Source organism: Topomyia yanbarensis, chromosome 2 (assembly GCF_030247195.1).
Source record: "Topomyia yanbarensis strain Yona2022 chromosome 2, ASM3024719v1, whole genome shotgun sequence".
Lineage (NCBI taxonomy): Eukaryota > Metazoa > Arthropoda > Insecta > Diptera > Culicidae > Topomyia > Topomyia yanbarensis.
Genome location: NC_080671.1, coordinates 170,099,359 through 170,116,030, shown reverse-complemented (window position 1 = coordinate 170,116,030; position 16,672 = coordinate 170,099,359). Strand labels below are relative to the sequence as shown.

Genomic DNA, 16,672 nt, shown 5'->3' with positions numbered 1-16,672 from the left:
TCGATATTATGGAACATGTCGACGTGTTTTAATGTACATTGTTAATATTCTATGGATCAATGTCAGTTAATTTATGAAGCAAAATGAAGCATTTGTCATTCACACTGTTCTATGGATTTTCAGTTTTGTTTTATGGAACATGGTCAACTTTTTTATGGATCGTTTTTCAATTTTTTATGGATCATTTTTGTTGTTTTAGCGGCGCAAACTTAGGGCTGCCGTTTATAAGGTATTTTGAAAAGAACTGATTTTTAACAAACTAAGGCGCACATATCACACAGAAAATCACGACTTGAACCAGTGCCAACGTGACATCGTAAAGGTAAACCGCATACAAATCGATACAAAATTGCTTTGATTTGCAGGTTTATATTATTTAAGGATATTCATCACCTCATTGAGAACATTGTCCATCTTTGATGGCACTGCTCGAAGAAGTTGTATCTAATATTCAAAATCAAAGTCATATCGGTTTCCCCAAGTAGCCGGAACCTATTTTTACAAAATTAGTCTCAAATGAAAGGTACGTACGTGCTATTAAATGTCATTTGGATCGGGCCTTCAAGTTTTTTTAGCAACTGAATTTCTTCATCAGCACAAAATACCCAAGATTGGAACACCCACTGATTCGCCGCGAAGGATTTTTTGAAAAATATCTGGTCGGAACTTCACAGTTTGAAACTAAAGTTTTTTTTGTTTTAAACTGTGAAGTTTTTGCTGCACTTGATGAACCTCATAGATTTTGTCAGATATTTAACATTGATATTTTGAACGTCGCACCCCTCTATTTTGTCAGAATGAGCTAAAAAATGCAGATCCTTTTTTCGATTTAATAAACATTTTGTATTTGTTTTGTATCTTATGAGAAAATAGCATTTTTTATTGAAATCTTCCCCTAGTTCTCCATACAAACTTTGGTTTTAAACTATGAAGCCCCATTCCAATTTGTTTCAAAAATGTTGAAGCGCAATATTTTTGTAAATTAGTTTCGCTGTGTTATTTTTGATGCAAATCAACTCTTCGGGATCTAGTGCCTTTTTGCATTTCTCATATATTCAAATTCTCATATAGATAGATAAGTTACAGAATTAGAATTTTTTCCATTCGTCGGCAAAAATAGACTTCATATCACCAAAGTAGATGAAATGTCGCCTATTTCTGCTTTCGAATGAAAATTTCAAACTCTGTATTCGACCTTTAACAGCAAGGGAAGCGTGTGTTGTATCGTTTTCCAATTTTTCGGAACACGCTAACATCCGACCTCATTTTTCCGCGGTATAATATGATATTACCAAAAAACAATAAATAAATTAATTACTTTTCCAAAAACTTCGCATTAATGAGGTGATACTGATCGTAGAATTAAAATACTGCAGAAGCGTGGAGAATTAATTGCTGTAATGTAATACATTATTTGTTTTACCTGCGTTTTGATTATTACGAGGTTAAAAGCCGCGAATTCATCACGCTTCGATATTGCATTGTCAGTAATTCGTAAAACTACGAGTGGGAGGGTGGTAATAATTTCCGCAAAAAAATTCTGCAAATTAACAAACATTCAAATTGGTCATCTGAGAGCTATTAATTGCTACTATTGCACTTGTGCATTTTCGATCTGTTTCCTGTTACTACTGTAACAGAATAGCATTTTCAGCTTCGTTGGAGTGACGTGAAGTCAAAGATTAACTCAAGATCACTAAGTTCCACACAAGCTATTGGGAAACAATGTGGTAAACTCGATAACAGTATGGTTTTGCTGTCTTTTTGATAACAGGCAGAGTTTACAATTTTCCCAATCGTGAACAGAATAAGGAGATATTTCACCTACTTTGACCAGCAATAAAAAAGCAAACATACGATAGAACATTGGTTGCTCTCCAACTTTTCTCGACAAGACAGCATTGGATCTCATCTTTTCGCGGTATAATTTGAGATGATATTTTCGCGCCTAATGTAAAACAGCCGAATAACTAATGGTTTCGCAGAAAATCACAAAAATGAGTAGATACAGATCCTTAGAATGAAAATATTTCAATAATGTGGGGAAATAAATTCTATAATGTAATATATTAATGGTTTTTCTTAAAACTTAATCTATCATGAGGTTCAAAGCTGCGAAATTATCAAGCTCCCATACTGCATTTTCAGCAAATTCTCGCAATTTCTTGAAAGGTGAAAAGTTGGGTCCGTGCCTACTAAGGATGAAAAAGCTGTTCGATGAACTGCTTGTCGTGAGAATGAGCAAATATTTTAACCTCTGATAACAGGCGTCAATCGCATAGATAAAATGCCATGGATACTGATTAAACAACGTCCTGAAAAATCGTCGTAATAAAATCATCGCATATAATGTTTCGTTCGTTAATTAAAACGAATTTTAAATGTAGGAAACTCATATTTCCAGAAGAGCAGAAGTCCAAAACAAAAGCAGGTAATTTTTTGTATGAGTAAAAGATGAATCGATTATTATTGCCACACTTTCAAACTAGAGCAACTTTTTTATACTAGTTCAAAATTATCTAAATTTTGCCCAGATTCTCTTGTGTTGTTCATATCGACTCACTTGTGCAAATGTCAGTATAATTCAGGTTAGGTAGGAAGAAAATCAGTAAACCGCAAACAACAGTATTGGGTTCTTTCCAGTTTGATGAGCAGCCGTGCGAAAGCAGAAACATCTGTACTCCATCATTGTTGTTGGTTTTGGGGTGAAAATTGTCATCTGCTTCAGACGATTTCAACAGAAATGGGCTTCCGCTCATATCAATGTGAGAGGCTCAGAATTGATGGAGTATATAAGTAGTTCAAATCTCCATATTCTGAATTTTGGAAACCGACCAAATTTTGCAAAGTCTGGGAGAGAGGAAGTGTTCGTCATAACGCTTTGCTCTGAATGAGTTTCATATGAGCTGGAAAATTAGAAGGTTCCAAATGAAACTGAATCGTCTCTATTGAATCATAAATATACATTTTTCGATCATCTTGTTGTCACGCTCAATGTGGTAACACATATCGTAACCCTAAATCTACAAATTGGACCTCTTTTTGGAAAACTTGGCGACTAAATTTCATGGATATTTTCCAACAATCAGTCATCTAGACGACTAGGATGAAGTCCTGGATACGATCATTCATAGTAGAATCCTACGAAGAAGTTTGTACACTTCGTACTGTTAAATCTAGGGAAAACCCTTGGTGGAGCGCTGAGCTTGAAAGAATGAAGAAGGATATGAGAAGAGCGTGGAAACGGTGTCAGCGTGATAATTCCAGGGCATTCAGGTCAGCTTTTGGTGCATTTAAGAAATGTTTTAGATCTGAAGGGCGCGCTAGCTGGCTAAACTAATGCGTTAATGTCTCTGGTCTGAACGAGGCTAGTAGGTCAAATAAAATTCAAGTCCAGTTGAATATCCACTGCACACAATGCAACATATAGTGTGGGAAATTCACAATCGCTCTGCTTCACGATCTTGTTTACATCATTGAAAAGGCCTTCTCGCTCAAGCAATCTAGCTTGGTTGTATTCCAAGGTTTTGAGGGTGCTTTTGACAATGTGTCCTTCCAGTCTATTTTGGAAGCGACGTGCGGTCATGGGATACCTGCATGTATCTCGGGTTGGATAAACGCAATGCTTAGTAACCTGCATCGGAACAATATTTGACTTAATGCAACAATCATTAAGGGCTGTCGAACAGTGGTGTTGACAAGTTAAACTATCAGTTAACCCAAACAAAACTTCAATGGTTCTTTTCACGAAGAAGCGAATAGCAACCGGGTTTCGTCCCTTGCAGTTCTTTGATTCTGAGCTACTGTGAACAGATCAAGTCAACGTTTTTTTTTTCAAATAACTTTTTTTTCTTTGAAAGTGCCGAACTTGAATTTTGAATTAGGTAGGGAACATAATTACCTATCTTGGAACAAAATTTCATCCAAATCAAAGATGTTTTTTAATCGACTTTAAATTTATAAAATCGATTTATTTCAGTGTAGGAATCGATGAAGAATTTTTTTCAATATTTTTATTCGAAAATTTGACTAATTTTGTGAAAATCACTCCAACAACTTTTTATTTTGTAGGATTTGTCATTTCTAGACTATAGCCATTTGAAAAAAAAATTGGTAAAAGAAGTTTGACTCTTTTCAAAAGACAGTCTAGATCATTTTTGGAAAAACAAAGTATGCAAAGCGGCTTTTTGTGACAATGTTCTCATGTACAGAAAGTTTCATTAAAATCTGAGAGGGTGCTGCCAACATTTGTTCGAGTGTGAGTGTGCGTGTTTTTTTACAGTGAAGTTTAAAAAGCTTCAAAAGCCTGGCCTGTAGTGTATTGGCACTGTGTGGGACTCACGACGTTCGTGCCTAACCACTAAAACAATCCTTACTTTTTACGCCCTTCTTTCCCACGCAACTACGGTATTACTTCGTGGGGGGATCGTTGTGCTTTCGTCGCACCTCTTTCTTCTGCTCTATCTCGGAGTCTCACTTGGTTCATGGAGTGGGTCGACCTATGAGCTTTGATTCATCTCTCGACTCTTCTCTCGATTCTTGTCTTCATCTATTACGTCGCCGTTCAGCTCTCGTCCCCGTGAGCCGTCTAAGTGCTAATTCCTTGAGCCATTTAGCTCAAGTTTCCGTGAGTCATTCAGCTCCCAGCCTTATCACGATCTACATGGATAGTCCCCAACGGTGAACTCACCTTACTCCGACCGATAGTTCCCTGACGGAGAAATTTCCGCCGACATCGATGCGAAGCGGCCTTGAGCCATTTAGCTCCCAGCTTTATCGAGATCAACTCGGATATTATCCTACTCCGACTGAGAGTTCTCCGGCAACGGGATTTCTCTCGGTACCAATGTTTATTTCGTGAACCAATTAGCTCCCCTTTTCGTCACGATTCTGTCGGGTAGTCCACGGTGGTGAATCTACCCTACCGTGAATTCACAGGCGATAGATTGCTCCCGATACCGATGTACCTTTCTGTGAACCATTTAGCTCCCCACTACGTCTACTGGGTCTACCTAGCCTACTCAACGGGCCAGCAAGTAGTTGCTGAGGTCCGTCCAGCGATTCCGGGTGGAGCGCAGCTTCCGGTTCACTGGTAACCCACCGACCCACTACTAGGTATTCGACACGGTCTGTTCGGTCTAATCCCCGGTGGATCTAACCTACTCAACAGCTACCTGATAGGATGTCGAGGTTGATCCGGCGATTCCGGTGATGCCTGACGTCCGGTTCACTGGTGCCCCAACGACTCAAACCAGGTGCTATGTCGCGTACTACTCAACTGGTCCCCGACGATGGACCAAGTCAACACCGTCGGAGAGTTTCCCGGCTGCGGAATTTCTCCCGAAACCAGATTTGTGGTTTCCCGGCGGCGTTCTAGCCAATGGTGCTGCTTTAATGAGCTCTTCGCCACTTCTTCTGCAGCTCGGAGAGTATACTCGTAAGTACTCTGTTGAAAACGTCCCAGATGCGCTCGTCGTGGCACATCTTTTCGACGGTATTGTCCACTGTTACACCAGGCATACTCATATGAACTTCTTCGAACCTAGGGCATTCAAATACCTGTCTCTTGCACGTCCACACACTCCGGGCAAAGGGATGACGAAGCATGTCCAAACCGATGCAGGTACTTCTGGAAGCATCCATGCCCGGATAAAAACTGCGTCAAATATAAGTTCACCTCTCCATGTTTCCTATGTACCCAAGCAGATACATTTGAGATGAGTCGGCGGGTTCACCTTCCTTTCTCAGCGATGTTTTACTCCTGCTGCCATTTAGCCAACGAGTCCACTTGGACCAGTCTCCTTACATTACGTGTATTTTTCCGTTGGTAGCATTCCACGACCTCAGCCACAGTGATGCAGATGGGAATCATCCCGGCATTTTCGCAAACCGCCTCCGATGACGTCGTTCTGTACGCACTCGCGACACGAACAGCCATTAAGCGAAATGTGCTTGTCAACTTCGTCCGGTTCCGCTTTGAGTTCAGTGCAGCAGCCCAGGCCGGTACGCCATATCTCAGTATTGAGGAGACACCCGCCAGGAGACGTCTTGTGCTGCCTCTTGCTCCTCCGTGATTCGGCATGATCCTTGCCAATGCGTTAGTTATCCTCACATCCTTCTCACATGCATAGTTGACATGGCTGTTGTAATTTAACCGATCGTCGACCATCACACCCAGGTGCATCAACGCACGCATCGATGGAATGGATTGTCCCGCGACACTGATCTCGACATGCTGGATTTTTTTACAGTTGCTAACCAGCACTACCTCGGTCTTGTGGTGAGCCATTTGCAACTTGACGTCAGCCATCCAGATTTACACGATGCCTATTGTCTCTGCCGTCAACATCACCACCTCCTCAAGGGTCTCGCCGGATATCGTCTGGACAACATTATCTGCTAAGCCGACGATCTCAACTCCCCTGGGCAGTTCCAGTGTTAACACTCCATTGTACATTATATTCCAAAGCGTTGGGCCGAGTATAGAGCCCTGAGGTGCTCCCGCCATGAACTTAATCGATCTCTGCCACATGTTTGTTTCGTAGACCAGTACTCGGTTCTGGAAGTAACTTTTCAGAACCTTACACAGATAGTCCAGAACCCGCATTCTGTGCAGCACTGCGGTGATAGCCCCCCAACTAGCACTGTTGAACGCGTTCTTCACGTCTATCGTTACCACGGCGCAGTAGCGATTACCCCTTCCCTTTTGCTTCAATGCTTTCTCCGCGTTCGCGATGACTGTGCGGATGGTGTCCACCATCGATATCCCTTTCCGGAACCCGAACTACCTCTACGATAATCCGTTCTCACTTTCAGCATAGGTCGTCAGCCTGTTGAAGATGACCCTTTCCAGGAGCTTATCAAGAGTATCCAGCAGACATATAGGCCGATACGATGCTGGATCTCCTGGTGGTTTCGCTGGTTTTGGCAGCAACACCAGCTTCTGGATCTTCCATCTATCCGGGAAATAATAGCCATCGTCCAGGCTTATCTATAGGGCTATCTTGAACATGTCCGGAAGCGCCAGGGTCGCAGTCTTCAGTACCACGTTGGGAATACCATCCAGCATTCTTCGCTTTCAGCCCTTTCGCCACAATAAGGAGCTCGTCGTTGGAAAATCAATTGTCACCAGCATCTCCACCATCTGCATCAACGTACGGTGTAGGCGGCTACGCGATTGGGTCGTGCTTCGGGAAAAGACCCTCCACGTTAATTTTCAGTTTGTCGGCACACATTTCGATTGGCGTTATTGGACCCTTGATTTTGGCCATAACGACACGGTAAGCATTGCCCCAGAGGTTCGCGTCTACTTCTCTGCACAGCTCTTCTAGCAGATAGAGTTACTTAATACTATCTCGCGTTTAAAAGCGGCCCTGGCCACCCGGAATGTTACCAAGTGTTTGACTGCCTCAGATCTTGCTCTCTGAACGCGTCTTCTGGCTTTTATGCAGGTAGCCCGGATGATGCTGAGCCTATCGCTCCACCAGTACGTTGGACGCCGGTAGTTCCTCGGCTCCATTTTCCTCGGCATTGTTACATCACATGCCCTCGTTACTGTTTCCGAAAGCTCATCGGCACTCGGAATTGGAATGACGCAGTCAGCACGAAGTGCTTCCACAGAAAGGTCCTTGATGAAGTCCGAAAATACGTTCAATTTTACACTCAAGGCTCCATCGATTAACTTTTCTTTTCTTTTGATTTTTGAAGTAAATATATGTATAAAACTACCCTAAAATTTTGGTTTGATTTTAAGCATTATAAGAAAATTGGCATGACATTTTCGGTGTCGCAATAATTTCGTGTTCGCCCTTTACTGCTCACAAACTCGCCAATTCATGTTATCCATCAACGAAGGGCTGCAGAATGTTATATCGATGATGAATTCTCGACCGTCTGTACGAAATGTGGTAGCGGAACCGTCGTTGCACAGTCTAACATTCAACTTCGCCAAGGCTACCAATAAGCTGTAACTTCTTATGTTGGTCAGTCTGCTACCGCACTCCACGGCCCAAGCGTTATAGTCTCCTATAACAACCGGCGTTCGTCCGACTAACGAGTCGGTTAGTGCGTCCAGCATCCGATTGTACTATTCTGGTGTCCTGCTCGGGGGAGCATAGCTGTTAATCCTAGCGATCACGAAGCCTTCGTGTGTGTTATCCACCACCTCCTGGACAGGGAAACCGCTTATCACTTGTATTGCAGCCATTTCTGCACTATCCACCACCCAGTTACCGTTATCGGGAGGAACACGATACGGCTCTGCAATAATTGCAACGTCGCACTTCGTTTCTATTGTCGACTACCACAACAGTTGCTGTGCAATGTCACAATGATTGAGATTAAGCTGGGTTATCTCCATCGTAATTGGCCTGCCTTTGCCTTTATGTACGCAGGGCATTTGAAGCCAACCTTCGTGTGGCCCGTTCCGTCCACCGGTTTAGAGATCATGCACCTTGGTTGCTTCGTACAGTCTCTAGCAACGTGCTCCTTTTCTCGGCATTTTCTACACAGTGCAGACCTGTCCGGGCCCTTGCAGTTCCTCGCCAGGTGTCCGAAGTCAAAGTATCGCTCCAACTGCGTGGAAACTCGCGGAGTGATTCTCAGCGAGCACACCGACCATCCGACTTTCACCTTACCAGTCTCCGCCAACTTGTTGGCAGCAGCCACCGGAAGTCGAATCGTAAGATACCGTAAGATTTCCAAATCCGTATAGTTGCCGGTACATTCACTTTGCACTGCTCGATCAGTACACTTTTCAGTTCCTCAATAGTCGTTATCTCATCTAGACCCTTGCACTCGACTACAGCTTCCTGAAACAGGGCTCACACGTTCACTTCGCACACCAATGATTTAGCAACGAGCTCGCGGTATGTCGAGCTCTTGACGGAAGGATCCTTCTTCAGCTCGAAGATCATCTCGTCCTTCTGAGTACGCCTCGTTCTAATAACGTTCTCTCCCAACTCCTTTAGCTCTGGGTCCTGTCTCACTTTCTTGAGAAGAGCGGCGTAGGACGTCGTATCGTTCGCTTCGACGATCAGTGCATCTCCTTTTGGCGGTATTCTTTTCTTCTTCTGCTCCCTTTTCGCTCTTCCTTCTTCTTCTGCTGTTTCCCGTGTTTCTCCTTCCGACCTACAACGGTACTTCAGCTTTCTCCCTGTTGGGTGTCGTCTTTTTCTTCGGCAACAGCCACAGCATCCTCGAGCGTCTGCTTTTAGGGTCCGCCTGGTCTTCCGTCTCCTGGCGATGATCTTGTCCTCTTTGGAGTAACGGAAACTGGCGTGTTCTCCACACCAATCTGCTTCTCCTTACCCTGCTTCTGAGGGGCTAGGAAGATAGTAGCCTTAGCCGACACCAATGCTCGCTCAGCTACATCAGCGTTGCCGTGCATACCAATTCACAGCAGACAGTAGCGCCTTCCGGATTCTGATGACCATCTCTTTAATGTCCTTATGGACATTGTTTCTCGCATCCACAAATTTGTGGAGCTCCTCCACCAAATTCTTCGCTGCCACTACTTTTGGCTTCTGTGGGGTGTAATTCGTCCAGCTCTGCTCTGGTGTGTATGTGTGTACACAATAGACTGGTTCAATTTTTGGCTATTAGCTTCACCAGGCTCTACTGATTCCTTTTATGGCCCTTAGTAATTGTGAAAATTTTTGTAATGATCGGTTGAATCTACGGACCCTCCAAAAACTTCAAAGTTTATATGGAAATTATAATGGAAAATCGGTTAACATTGAAAATAATTATGCTATATTTTACTCTAAGGAGGAAAATTTGGTAAAAACCAAAATTTCTCACTAGGGTGAAAATTTGTTGGTAAACACCAGTCTTTGTACAGAAGGGCACAAAACCTTATTTCATACTCTGTTGCGTTTCGGCTTCGCCTCATCATAGCATAGTGCTTTCGCATAGGCCTGCTAAGCCAACACAAGTTTCGGCTTCACTGTGTCTCATCGGCATAAACAGAACTTCTGCTCGAACGGGACATCACGTTTGATTAGTCGTTCGATTAAAACACATAGTGTGTTTTAGTTTTAAGGGATTTGCATCAAGCCGGCGCTAATCTATTCCGACAATAAGTTAGTGTCGGTTTCTGATGAGGCGAAGCCGAAACGCAACATAGTATGGGATTGAAAATAAATTCTTAAAAAATCACTTCATCAATCAATTAATGAGAACACTATATATTTCTAAAGGTGTTCTTCTACTGAGCACATTCGTGGCATATTATAAGTTTATGAAAATTCGCTGAGAAAAGTTATTAACTAAAGAAGCAGGATGACTTCAAAACAAGTGAATTTTATTACTAATCATAGCAGCCCTGTTTGAATAGCTGCATCTGCCATACGCGAGCGGTGGGTGGCAAGTCTAGTTTACAGATGGATGGGGTGGCGATCTGAGTGGGGTGACAACGGGTGATCTAAGAGGGGTTTAAAGGGGAGTGGGTTGATCAGTGGGGGGTCACCCCTCTCCGTACATCCCTAGTTACGCCCCTGTTGAAATCGAGAAACCTTATATGCCAGTGGGATATGACATTCGGCCCTGCGAGTCGGGATTAGGTTAATGATTTTCAGTGTGATTGCGTAACCTTTCTCTATGAGAAAGGCAAAAATATACCAAAATTCAGAAAAAAGTCAATCTTTGTCAAATTTTTTTCGAGTTTGCATCAAACTAAACTTTTTGTATCATTTGCATATCAAAATGGTACCAGTTTACATGGAAAATTTCTGTATGACCGCACTCTTAAACCCATAACCCATAGAATTCAGATGGACACAAAATGCCGATGGGAAGGTTGTACCTTTCATTTGAGACTAAGTTTGGGCGAATCGGTCTGAGAAAAATGAGTGACATTTTTGACACATACGCATACACATACAGATTTTTTCCGATATCGACGACCTGAGTCGAATGGGATTCCGATCAGAATTAAATAACGAGATTATAACAGAACACAATTTTTGTAACATATTGTGTTATAAATTTGGTCTCCTTAGTAGTCAAAATAACAGAAATTTATAACGAGTAACAATGCGAGATATAACTTTGAAATATTTCTGTTATGTGTTTCTGTTCGGGATATGACACTCGCCCGTACGAGCCGAGATTAGATTGCCTTTTCTGAGATGACTGCATAACCTTTTTATATGAGAAACGTAAAAATATCAAAAGATTGTCCAATAAAATATAAAATAGTTTTCCCGAAGACATAGATCTGGAACTGTCAGCGAAGATATTTGGCTTTTCCATCAGGAGAAATCCAGCGTTTTTTTTCAAGATTTTCAATCGTTCGTAGACTTATTTTGATCGAAGCTGTAAAATGATTTAACTCACGTAGTTCGCCAGCGCATAATCTTATTGACGTAATAAATCTGACACGTACGAGACCCATGTTTCCCACAGCCGCCGTCTATAACTGGCCCAAATTGAATAATCTCATTTCTTTGCGGTATTTACAGACTGAAAATTCTCGACGCCAAACTTTCGGATTCGGGCAACTACACCTGCTTACCCACATCAGCGGAAGCCAGCAGCGTCATGGTGCACGTCCTGAACGGTTCGTATTTTTCACGTCCACTTATTATTGAATCATGCACAAGTTGGGAAGTGCTGCGCTCCGACTGCGATGATGAAAGACGCGGTACTTTTTCGAAAACAAAATACATACATCCTACATAACACTTACCGATGGTGTACGAATCCCAATCCATTTCAAAGTAACGATTCGATAAGCTAGAACTTTTGTTGATTCCCCGAAAACTACATTGTATTTGGCAAACATGCTTTATCTATTATTGTTGGTTGTATTTTGTCATTTTCAGAAGAGAATCCGGCCGCGATGCAGCGTGGGGGTACCATAGCCAGGCACTGCGCCACAACCTGTCAGCTCCAGCTACTGGGCCTGTTGGTGTATCTGTTTTCGCGCTATCATCACCCAAACTGGCCGCCGCACTCGTAGCACTAGCTGTAAATCCCTGCGGGTCGTTTGCTCATCCACCGAGGATTGGCACTCCAGCCCTAGTCTAGTGGAAAAATGGTTACCCATTTCCGAGTGCGTGAAATTTGTTGGTGGTTGCTATTTTTGGTGGAACCAAAAGTAAACTACCGAGTTGTGTACATAGCGGATGATAGAACGAGTGAATTAGTTTTGGTGCGTAGCAAAAAAAGAAAAGAAATCGATTTCCGGATGTCCGCTGGAGAAAAAAAGGATGCAATTTCGTGAAGCTAGGTGAGGCTCAGTATATATATTCTCTTTTCAGAACTGAATGACGACGGTTGAGCTTTTGATTAAAGTGTTGACGTTCGATCGACGTATGAAAACAAGTTTTAATGGAATAATATAGGAGGGCTAAGCATGCAGCACACTCATCCGATATACGGACTAGATACACACCCTTGTTAGAATTAATCCAATCGGTGTTGTGCAAAAACGGCAATGACAATTTGTGCTGCTAGACACAATAAATAACTTATGCTGTTGAAGGACTACCTAGTTGATTGCATGCTTCGTTCGGAGGTAGAGCACTGAAATGTAATCGTATTTGAACTGAAATTTAGGATGTCGCCCAATTGCCATGAAATAAATATTCGGCTTCTGCCTTCTGGAGAGGGTCAATCGTTCAATCTACGATGCGAAATTTATCTTTGCCCCCTTGGATTTATAGTATTTATAGTGTAATATTTTTAACTTAAACTCACAACATTCAAAAAAGTGAATGTTATTAAATATTATTTACTTTTACAATGCAGTAATTATTTGACTTGGTTCTGATCATGTACTTGAACCTGGACTTAGATATAAGGGCTCTTGGAGACTTGGAGTTTTGGGAACTGGTAGACTTTGAGGCTTGGATTTGGGCGTAGACTTGTTTTATTTTCAATTATTTTATGTTTGGTATCATAAAATATTCAGTAAATTTAAATGATTTTATTTTCTCTGTTTTTTTTTTATTTTCAGATTATTGCACCGTAAAAGCTGAAGAAATGTGATTTACCACATTAATATAAAAATAGTCAAATAGCGCTAGATTATCGTAGACGAGTTCGATTCAATAAATATGGACACTGTACATATGTAGCAATTAAGTTAAGATCTATCATAAGAAAAAGATGAAAAAAAGTTGTTTTTATTACATGAATAATGCAACAAGAACCCGTTTATTTTACCGACAAGACCAAAACGTGCGTAGCTGTGAATATGTTGAAATAAAAATGAAATGATTTAGTTGCAAATTAAATGGTTTTTCATTCTATTATTATCACCAGCTCTTCGCAAATATTGCAAATTAAACAGAGATAGTTAAGTTTAAATGAAAATGATTTTTTATTCCAAAACAATAGATTACCTCATGCTGGTCATGCTGGGAACGTAAGTATGTAACTATTATTTCCACAATCTAACCTAAATAAGCATACAATTTTTTCAAATCAATAACCGAACAAATGATATTTTCACTTTTGTCAACGAACTACACCGATGTAGTCGGTGCTACAAATTTGGGTGTGTTAAGTCTATGTCCTTTCTGCACTACACCGGTTTGGCACCAGTCAAAAACGAAAATGCCAAAAACAATAGGAATTTCCATTCGATTAGGTGAAAACGAAATGTTAATTAAGGAAATGGAGTAAATCATATTCCACTCTGTGCTCGGATACCGTCAATTCCGTTGCACATTCGATTGGTTTTTGATATTTGATAAAGATTTAGTGAGTTGCACTGTAAACCAGATCGAACTGAAAGAAGTATTGGAACCGCTCCCTCTACATGGCGAGCAATGTGGATTATGGTTGAACAATAAAAGTTTAGATTTATTAAATTTATGGTCGCTTTCTCTAAAAGCTACTAGCTATCGGTTATGCAGATTGTTTTTTAAAGGTGAATAATGTATTCGGTAAGTGTTCGTTATTTTACCCAAAATCATTTTCGCAATGATATAGTCTGGCTCGGTTCAGATGGTTGAAGCACCAGAATAATCCGAAAAACGACTCGCAATTAGAAAGAATAGGAAAAGAGACGAATAGTGTGTAGCCAAAAATACCTAATTGAACAGATTAACAGCAAAGCGAAGTCTTGGTACTATATTTTAACGCGGTACTTAGCCTTCCATTTCAACAGACTTTATCGCTTCCTACTGTATAGTAGATGTTGGAATTCTATCCATCGCTGGTATGAAAATGAATAAAGGTATCAAACAATGGGCGAAATTTGAGCCAAATTGGACGATATTAACACGTGTTCCAAAGAGGTTATCTGGTTTTAATTTTATATGGAAATTACATATATTTTTTCATACGTTATTCCTTTTTTCTTTTGCGACTAATATGTAGTCACATTTTTTACATTTTAACGATATTCAATTAGCTTAAGATTACATTGGTTCTCACGGTAAACAAGTCTGTCTTTACTAGGAGGCATGTTGGAGGACTTGAGTGATTCGTAGTTATGCCGCCTAAGCTCGACCCCCACCAACAGAAGACAAAAGTTAAGCCTGTTGGATATTAAGCCTGTTTCTAATGATCCTGCCACTGCTAGTTTTTCGATCATGTTTCACATCCTTGCTCTCACTTGAGTAGGCTATGGATATAAATTTTTCCCTACGTTTTATATGGTCAGGTTAGGTCAGACCGGACTAAGTGACAGTGCATTGATTTCGAGAAAAACGCGTTTAAAGTTTGAATCGCAGCATCCTTTACATTATAATTGGAAAATAATTTTTGCAATAATTCTTGTTTATTGTTTCATATTTCAAATCCGGTAAAAGTGGAATGTAGATGAAGAAATTCTTTATCCAGTGCTATCATTAACTCATTTTTTGATGTTTTGCGACTTAGTCCAGTCTGACTTAACACCGACCATATGGAAACTCATAACTTTTTTCAAAAAGATCGAAAATTTTTGAAACTATTAATATGATCCAATGTCGCTCAAATTTCAACCAAATTTTTCGTTGATATTGATCCATTTTTACCGGCGATGGACAAATTCCAGCATCACAAAAAATGACTGGAACCCTAATGTACAGGACCTCGAAGTTGTCCAAATTTGATGCAAACTTCCCTTAAGGGTAATTTTGGGATGTTATATTTATATTGGATGCTTCCTTTTAATTTTTGCCTTTCTCAATAGAAAAGTAAAAATTCGTCGAGTACAAGGCAAATATCTGTATGTGTATGTATGTATGTATGTGTATGTATATGCGTGTATGTGTGTCTTTGTGACCAAAAATGTCACTCACTTTTCTCAGAGATGGCTGAACCGATTTTGACAAACTTAGTCTCAAATGAAACGTACAATGTTCCCATCGGCTGCTATTGAATTTCTAATAGATCCGGCTTCCGGTTCCGGAATTACAGGGTAATGAGTACGATCACACAGCAAATCCCGATTTTAACGAATTCTGTGATGAATGTAAAAAGTGAAAAATTTTCCAAAATGTGACCACAACCGCTTCGATTTGTAGTATTAGGGCACTAACAGCCATTCAAGGTCTCTTTGGCCACATTGGACACCATAATCGGTCCTGGAAGTCCCGGCGGAAGTATCCATATTCAAAATAAAGGTTATATCGGTTTCTTGAAAGAGAAGAGAAATTCAATTCATGCCCGCCGCGATGAATGAAATGTTTGTTTCGTTTGCTTCGTCATTCGTTCTCCCGACGTAGTGCATTCAGGTTCGGATAAGTTCGGTTTCAAAAGCAAACTGAAGCAAACTTTCTATGCTAGCTGTGAGAGGGATTATTGAGCAAAAGTGCACCAGATATAGATTAGGCAGTTCACTTATGCTCGAAAATGTAGAAGATACCAACTTCTGCCTTCAAGCCGTCCGCATAATAACAAATGAATGCTTTGGTTGGGGAAGGATTTTATATTTCATATTTCCTCTGTATTCAAGCATTCGATTCTGCATGAAATTTCAGTCAGTTGGAAAGTTAATGAATGAGGGAGGCAGTGAATCTGAATGTTGATTTCGGTAAATACAAGCAGAAATAGGTAACTGATTTTGAAATTTGGCAGCACTGGTTGCGTTCCCGGAAACTGATATTAAATTTTATCCCGATCTGACTTCCGGTTTCGGAGTTACGGGTTGTGGAGTGCAGTCACATAGAAAATTTCGATTCAAACTGATACCACGATGAATGCAAAAAGGTAAAAAAAAATCTAAAATGGGTGCCAAATAGCTTACATTTGCAGATCAAGGTCACTGACAGCCATCCGAACATTCGTTGACTACATTGACTACCATAGAAGTGCCCGGGAAAAGCGGCCATTTATGAAAAGTAACATACTCACAACAGTTTAGTGGAATTTTTCACAAACTTAGTCCCAAATGATAGCTATATTATCGCCACAGATGTCTATAAAAATTCGTGTGGATCTCTTATAGGGTTCCGGAAAAATAAACTTAACCGTCCGGTCACATATGAAATTCCCATATAAACCGACACTCAAATTTTTTTCAAGGCGAGTACTCCATGAAATTTCAGACATCGAATTCGTATTTTTGATGCCATGTTTAAAATACCTGAACCGTCGAGATTTTATGTTACCTCGAAATTTTTTTTTTCATAAAATCGACTTTCGACCGATTTCGCACATTCTTTCAATGGCTGTTTCGAAAAATTTTCGTGAGCAATTTCTGGTGCTTAGACCGTTTGGGCATAAACCATCC

At 40.8% G+C, this 16,672-nt stretch overlaps 1 protein-coding gene across 1 annotated transcript in view; it reads left to right on the top strand.

Annotated features, from left to right (window-relative positions):
* The window catches only part of LOC131682098 (zwei Ig domain protein zig-8-like), a 141,163-nt gene extending 127,936 nt beyond the window's left edge, over nt 1–13,227 (top strand). The window contains exons 8-10 of the mRNA XM_058963310.1: nt 11,463–11,560; nt 11,826–12,232; nt 12,962–13,227. Coding sequence (XP_058819293.1) covers nt 11,463–11,560; nt 11,826–11,962 — 235 coding nt within the window. The 3' untranslated portion in view covers nt 11,963–12,232; nt 12,962–13,227. The remainder of the gene's footprint in view (nt 1–11,462; nt 11,561–11,825; nt 12,233–12,961) is intronic.
* The last annotated feature ends 3,445 nt before the right edge of the window (nt 13,228–16,672 follow it).